An 8,251-nucleotide genomic window follows, 5' to 3' on the forward strand; every position below is an offset into this window, starting at 1 on the left:
ACTGATGAGCACGGGTATGGTGCTGACAAAACCTAGAAACATAATCGGGGCGAACCGAGATTCGAAACCCACAATCATAGGTTTCTGGCATGCACAAGGGACACAACTCTGCACCGCGAATCGCGGAGCCTCTGATGACTGGGCCACCCCAGAGTTATTAGTAAGACAATATAGAAATGAAGCCCAGAAGTGACAAATAAAATGTTTATTGATGATACATGACTTATCTTACAATGAACAAAGACTTTGCTTTATGTGATAAATGACACACTAACAGTGTTACTCCGTCTTTACTCTTCTGTTAAGATGGAAATATGAGGAAATTATTTTGAAAACAATGCCTTTAAGATCTTTCTAAAAAGATCATTCATGTACAAAGTTATTCACAGTTTGTACAAGTCTTAAGTTAAGATCATTATTCCCCAGTGGATTTGGAATAAATATTGAGACCTGGGGTACTACAATCACGTTCAAAGGATCCAGACAAGATCATAACCATTATTTTTAGTATTTATTTTGAATTATTTCATGTACTGCAAGTTTTATAAACAAATACTTTGGCCTGTTTCAGAAATTATTCTCACACCATGCAGGTAGGGTCAATGCACTTGCAAAAGTCTTGGATGACATTTCCTGATAATTAATTGTTTATTGAAACAGGTGGAGTTTCAATGTAACCAATGCAATAACAGTCAAATTAGGCAAAGCTTAAAAAGAAAATGAAAACACAATCTTAAAAGCCATTTTTGTGGCAGACTTTCTTGAACTTTTGAAAGTGATCAAGAGTACAAACATATATATGATAAATCACAGATATACTGCAGTAGTTGGTGTACCTCTAATAATATTTGGAGGCAGATGGTAAAATTACTTTCAGACAAAATATTCACATTGAAATGTTTCTGACACCTGTCGACTGTCATTGTCAAGACTCGCAAGGGAGACAACTCCTGTCTCCTCAGCAAGGTTGGACAAGTGAGAAGCTGGACTCAGTACTGGAAACTTCGCTTGGTCTTGATGTCGTCCAATATCTGCTGGAGCTCATCCTCCTCAAACCTTCCTTCCAAACTGCAGAGAAAAACAACAGTAGTAGAATATCATCTTTTCACTTAGCTGCCATGAAATGACTTTATTCAGTAAAAGGGGCATTATAAAAACCACATATCACATTCAATTCAGTGACAGAAAGCACTGTTCAAATATATGATAGCAAAAGGATATAGGTCCTACGTGAAAATCAAGTACTTCTGCAATCTTTTAAATGCTAAAACCATATATTTACCCAGAGAGTATATTACAATTGGATTGGATGTACATATCATCAGTTTATTTTGTGATTAATTCTTATAAGAGTAACAAAGGAGAACATATTCCCTTAAGCTTTGACAAAAAGGACACTCCATTTCATTGTAATGTTGATAATGATTAATTTCTTCTTTATCTCGAGACAATAAGAAATATTGTCGGTTGATATTCCAACATTCTCAGAGGCTGATATGCAGCCCAGATCTACAGACAAAATCCCAACATTTCGTTTCTGAGTGTCACAGCATCGACATCCAAAAAGATGTACTATTGAGGTGTATTTGTGCTTTGGAGTGGTTTTCCTTCATTAGGATCGTAGTTTCAGAAGCAGGTGAAGAAATTAAATCAGAAGCTGATATTTGATTGGCTCAAGAACCCTCACATTCTTCATTTCAATTGGGCAGTCAAAGTATGCTCTGCGTTCACAAAACATGACCTTCTATGGGCCTCCTCAGATCTTCAGGCAGAGTAAAATATCTGATTTTATTAGATTGTAATACTCTGTAGGAATATTTAAGCTTTATTGAGGAGGCCTGTGAAGTATCAAGTGTACACCAGACTAGAAGAGGACTTATAGTTAACCAATGATGAGTTGGGATACAACATGCAAGCACACAAATCACAAACTCTCAGCAACCCATCCGAATGTTGGTTGCAGCCTGCATGGACTGGATTACTGGGTGCTTATGTGATCAGGCCCCGATTTCTCGAAACAAACTTAAGTTCAAAAACTGACTTAAGTCTTTTTAAAGAGTTTTTACTCAAATTTGAGAAAACTCAGCAAAATGCATTTCTCGAACCAAACTGTGTTTGATTTTGAACTCAAACTGAGTTTACAATTTGAGTTAGGTAGGAAGGTAACTTAAGGTTTTCTGTCGGTCATAAAATGGCGGTGTTGAATTGGCGTAGAAGTCGTAGGCAGAAACAAAAATCAACATTGTCAAGGAGATTAGTCGATAGACAAAATCCTCTCGAGAAATGCAGTTGAGTTACAAACTCAGCTGAGTATTTGAAAACTCAGTTTGAGATTTGAGTAAAAACTTCAGTTTGTTTGGAGAAATCGGGGCCAGGAATCCTTTAAGGGTTAAATAGCATGAAAATTCTATCATTCACAACTGAGATTTAAAGAAAACACAACAATCTGGAGAGTTTGCATTACTCCAGTATAAAAAGAAACTGATTTTCAAAGTAAACATAGAGAAAGCATAAGTTGTTGGTTGATCTTTTTGAAATACATGTATGCTGTATTTATTTATCTGATGGGCAGTACCTGGGAATGAGAGATTTTGCCTCCTCTGATGTTTCTGGGCACAGGTTGGCCAGGGCAGCAAGTTCAAACTTGTGTAACTTCTTCTGCATGAGCGAACTTGAAGACAGAAACATGCATTGTTTATCATCATGATCATGGAGATAACCATGACTACAGCAGCAGGAAATCATTAATGTAACAAAATAAATATCATTCATTTTTGTAATTTTGTAACTCCAAAAGCCAATGTCTTGGACGTCTTTGAATATTTATTATTATGTTTATCATCTTCAGAGGTTATTTCCCCATAATGAGACACACAATAATTATATATATTAAAAGGCAAAAGTATTTATCATCATGATTAAGTTCATCTTCCCGAGGCAAGAGAGTTAACTGACTTTAAAAGTCCAGTTTCCATCCTTGCCGAATTAGGATGGAATTACTGGGCTCGATCGATCGTAGCTAGCAGCTATTACCAGTGGTGTTCCTTCTGAGCCTCTCCTTTTGACCAATCAGATTCCACCTCTCATATCACTTGCATTTGCTTCAAACAAAATGGTAGCACCCAGTCAGGATGATCTGATCCATAATCAAGATTGACCGAAATCTGCAAGACAGTTTACGAACCAGATTTCGATTTCTTGTACTATTTTGATTGGACTATGCATAGACTCGTTAGTCCAGCCAAAATGTAACAACATAATACCAGTGTAGTTTGGTTAGGGTGGAAACTGGACTTTTACAGTCAGTCAGTTAACTCTCTTTCCACGGGAAGATGGATTAAGTTGGGGTTTTCACACAAACCTCAATACTTGTTTCAGAGTCATCTCCTATTCTTTGAATGTTTAAGGCGTACTGATAATTGGACTTAAAACATGCACATTACCCCAAAATGCTTTCAAACACAAGTGTCAAGATTTTTAATTCTGCTTAACTTAAACTTAATTCATTAATATCAACCTGGCAACAATAGTAATCATCGGCTCATAGAAATGGATTTGAAAATACTAAACAATGACTAAGACAAGGTTTTGTTCATGTCTATTAGCAACTTTGTGAGTCTTAACCAATTGTACACTGAACAACAGGAGACCTTATTCTACCTTCTGACAGCGGCGATGGTTTCTCTGTTCTTGAACTTGCTGAAACGGGAGCAGTAGTTGAGCGTCTTCATGAACACCTCAGACAGTTCCTGCTCCTCCTCCGCACTCTCGTTCTGCTGCTTGCTTGCAACACACACAAACACATGGTCAGTATACTGCTGCTGCTTGCAACACACACAAACACATGGTCAGTTAACGCTGCTGCTTGCTTGCAACACACACAAACACATGGTCAGTTAACGCTGCTGCTTGCTTGCAACACACACAAACACATGGTCAGTATACTGCTGCTTGCTTGCAACACACACAAACACATGGTCAGTATACTGCTGCTGCTTGCAACACACACAAACACATTGTCAGCTAGTGCTGCTGCTTGCTTGCAACACACACAAACACATGGTCAGTTAACGCTGCTGCTTGCTTGCAACACACACAAACACATGGTCCGTTAATGCTGCTGCTTGCAACACACACAAACACATGGTCAGTTGATGCTGCTGCTTGCTTGCAACACACACAAACACATGGTCAGTTAATGCTGCTGCTTGCTTGCAACACACACAAACACATGGTCAGTTGATGCTGTTGCTTGCTTGCAACACACACAAACACATGGTCAGTTAACGCTGCTGCTTGCTTGCAACACACACAAACACATGGTCAGTATACTGCTGCTTGCTTGCAACACACAAACACATGGTCAGTTAACGCTGCTGCTTGCTTGCAACCCACACAAACACATGGTCAGTTAACGCTGCTGCTTGCTTGCAACACACACAAACACATGGTCAGTTAACGCTGCTGCTGCTTGCAACACACACAAACACATAGTCAGTTAACGCTGCTGCTTGCTTGCAACACACACAAACACATGGTCAGTTAACGCTGCTGCTTGCTTGCAACACACACAAACACATGGTCAGTATACTGCTGCTGCTTGCTTGCAACACACACAAACACATGGTCAGTTAACGCTGCTGCTTGCTTGCAACACACACAAACACATGGTCAGTTAACGCTGCTGCTTGCTTGCAACACACACAAACACATGGTCAGTATACTGCTGCTGCTTGCAACACACACAAACACATAGTCAGTTAACTCTGCTGCTGCTTGCAACACACACAAACACATAGTCAGTTAACGCTGCTGCTTGCTTGCAACACACACAAACACATGGTCAGTTAACGCTGCTGCTTGCTTGCAACACACACAAACACATGGTCAGTTAACGCTGCTGCTGCTTGCAACACACACAAACACATAGTCAGTTAACGCTGCTGCTTGCTTGCAACACACACAAACACATGGTCAGTTGATGCTGCTGCTTGCTTGCAACACACACAAACACATGGTCAGTTAATGCTGCTGCTTGCTTGCAACACACACAAACACATGGTCAGTTGATGCTGCTGCTGCTTGCAACACACACAAACACATGGTCAGTTAACGCTGCTGCTTGCTTGCAACACACACAAACACATGGTCAGTTAACGCTGCTGCTTGCTTGCAACACACACAAACACATAGTCAGTTGATGCTGCTGCTTGCTTGCAACACACACAAACACATGGTCAGTTAACGCTGCTGCTTGCTTGCAACACACACAAACACATGGTCAGTTGATGCTGCTGCTGCTTGCAACACACACAAACACATGGTCAGTTAACGCTGCTGCTTGCTTGCAACACACACAAACACATAGTCAGTTGATGCTGCTGCTTGCTTGCAACACACACAAACACATGGTCAGTTAACGCTGCTGCTTGCTTGCAACACACACAAACACATAGTCAGTTGATGCTGCTGCTGCTTGCAACACACACAAACACATGGTCAGTTAACGCTGCTGCTTGCTTGCAACACACACAAACACATAGTCAGTTGATGCTGCTGCTTGCTTGCAACACACACAAACACATGGTCAGTTAACGCTGCTGCTTGCTTGCAACACACACAAACACATGGTCAGTTAACGCTGCTGCTTGCTTGCAACACACACAAACACATGGTCAGTTAACGCTGCTGCTTGCTTGCAACACACACAAACACATAGTCAGTTGATGCTGCTGCTTGCTTGCAACACACACAAACACATGGTCAGTTAACGCTGCTGCTTGCTTGCAACACACACAAACACATGGTCAGTTAACGCTGCTGCTTGCTTGCAACACACACAAACACATGGTCAGTTAACGCTGCTGCTTGCTTGCAACACACACAAACACATGGTCAGTTAACGCTGCTGCTTGCTTGCAACACACACAAACACATGGTCAGTATACTGCTGCTGCTTGCAACACACACAAACACATGGTCAGTTAACGCTGCTGCTTGCTTGCAACACACACAAACACATGGTCAGTTAACGCTGCTGCTTGCTTGCAACACACACAAACACACGGTCAGTATACTGCTGCTGCTTGCAACACACACAAACACATAGTCAGTTGATGCTGCTGCTTGCTTGCAACACACACAAACACATGGTCAGTTAACGCTGCTGCTTGCTTGCAACACACACAAACACATGGTCAGTTAACGCTGCTGCTTGCTTGCAACACACACAAACACATGGTCAGTTGACCCTGCAGCAGAGGAGAGCCGAGTAAGCTCGGGATTAACGGCCGTTGTTTGCAAACGTCATGTCCCTTCAAACAATGACAATAACATGTACATTTAGTCAATGGGAACGTTTTATTTTCACCGTTTCGATTCCCTCTCGTCGTGTTAAAACAGAAATCTACTCAAACTTGTACAGTTATAGGCAACAATGCAGTTTACCGGACGCAGTCCAACTCTATCATCCGCTCAATTACTGCACTGTAGTGCGACCGCTGTCTCGCTATACTGTTACCGTGACTCACTTCACGATCCATCACCCCTTTTCGGTCCTTATGGTTAGCTGGCTTAGGGCAAGGGTTAGCCATAAATTCTTACCTTTTCAAGCATTAATCCAGTTAATCCAATTGGTCGGTTATGTTGACATAAACAATGGCGGTTGTGGTTTCAAGAAAAAAGAATGGGAGAGCAGACCGTGACATCACACGCAAGCGCAATTTAATTTTTACTGAATTACGCATGAGTGTTTTTGGGGTGCTAATGACCCGTTAAACGAGCACTAATTACATGTGATAGCGCCCGTGGTCCAGTGGTAGAGCGTCGGCTAATTGGCGAATTAATTAGCCAAGCCGGTGAGCCGACGAAATGCGTTCGGGCCCCCACAGCCCTCATTGGATATGAAAAAGTGCGCCCGGTAAAGTTCACTACTCCCGAGTTATACTCAGAAGTTTTCAGAAATGACACACAAAAATTGTCAGTGTGTAACTGGTCTCTACCCTGTTTTGGCAGTGTTGTTGACCTGGGTTATAGCTAAAACGGCACCTCAGCAAAACGGCACCGATTGGCGAAAACGTCACCTCGCCTCAAGCGAAAACGGCTACTATTGCCTGGCGAAAACGGCACCCTATTTTTTTAACCTTGGTAAAATAAATGAAATTAAACTTACATGGTCGCTTGCAAACACCAATAATTGTGAAATGTTAAAACAAGTTTACATTAGAAATTAGCCTCTACTCCAACTTAGCCTATACGCAACTCAACTTATTGTGAAAACATAACATGCCTTGAAGTAAAATGAATCAAATTAAACTCACATCGTCTCTTACAAAACACCAATTATAGAGAAATGTTAAAACAAATTTACATAAGAAATTAGACCCCTACTCCAATTTACACGCCGACTCTGATTGGGAGGCGCAAGTAACTTATAGTCCCTGGTGACCCTGGCAGCATAAATCGTTCTTATCGTTATTAAAAACAGAGGTGCCGTTTTCGCCAAATGCGGTGCCGTTTTCGCCTGCACCCGTTGACCTAACCATGCTGACACAACTACCCAGAGAATAGACGAGGCTTGCAGTGCTTGGCTGGGCCACTGACGAAGCCAACATTATAGTACCATAGCTGCGCCTGGTAAACTGCAGTCTTGCGAAATTTGAACACAATACTCCTATGACATACATACCGATGTTCTAACAACATCTGTACTTCCGATATCAGCAGAGTCTCAGCATTTTCGAATTCTGAAACAAAGACGGATCGTTAGCATGGTGGGTGGTGACGCTAATGAATATGGTTAGACAAACTCATACATGTGGATGACCGGTCCACACACTGTATGACACAGTCCTCAAACATAAACAATGCCACACATAAAACTGTATCACTATCAGTAGATTCAGACATAGTATTACATAACCATTAAACGCGATGATATATTTCAACATTCAAACAGACACACACGAACTTACAGAGTTTTCAAATAGTTACCTTTAGGGAACTGTAATTCTGAGGCATCTTCCTCTTGCTGGTCTGATGGCAAAACGCTCGCCATGTTGCCGACACGAATTTGATAAACTTCCGGTTTTTTCGGTGTAGTAAAAACATGAACAAAAGTCGAAAAGAAAGAAAACATAATATATCCGGAATGACACACGAGGAATTATGCAAATCGTAAAGACATATAAAATAAGTCATAATTATAGTTCGCATGAACGATGGCTTTTAAAATCGTCGATTAAAAATACAA

At 41.2% G+C, this 8,251-nt stretch overlaps 1 protein-coding gene across 1 annotated transcript; it reads right to left on the bottom strand.

Annotated features, from left to right (window-relative positions):
• Positions 1–190: 190 nt before the first annotated feature.
• Positions 191–8,143, bottom strand: LOC124121540 (DNA-directed RNA polymerase II subunit RPB4-like). The gene is made up of 5 exons (XM_046484560.2): positions 7,993–8,143; positions 7,688–7,745; positions 3,661–3,783; positions 2,576–2,671; positions 191–1,068 (listed from the first exon to the last, which is right to left on the bottom strand). Exons 1-5 carry the CDS (start codon positions 8,135–8,137, stop codon positions 990–992), a joined length of 501 nt encoding a protein of 166 aa, XP_046340516.1. The 5' UTR covers positions 8,138–8,143; the 3' UTR covers positions 191–989.
• Positions 8,144–8,251: the final 108 nt, after the last annotated feature.

This window comes from Haliotis rufescens, unplaced genomic scaffold, assembly GCF_023055435.1.
Source record: "Haliotis rufescens isolate VD_foot unplaced genomic scaffold, xgHalRufe1.0.p SCAF_13, whole genome shotgun sequence".
NCBI lineage: Eukaryota > Metazoa > Mollusca > Gastropoda > Lepetellida > Haliotidae > Haliotis > Haliotis rufescens.

What these genes read in the sequence shown, in the direction of transcription:
- LOC124121540 (XM_046484560.2), bottom strand. Translation starts at nt 8,137, where the DNA reads ATGTTTTCTTTCTTTTCGACTTTTGTTCATGTTTTTACTACACCGAAA. An exon ending in CAGATGTTGTTAGAACATCG is followed by an intron (nt 3,784 to 7,687) that starts GTATGTATGTCA and finishes GTGTGTTGCAAG; the next exon opens with CAAGCAGCAGAACGAGAGTG. An exon ending in GCAAAATCTCTCATTCCCAG is followed by an intron (nt 1,069 to 2,575) that starts GTACTGCCCATC and finishes TTTTCTCTGCAG; the next exon opens with TTTGGAAGGAAGGTTTGAGG.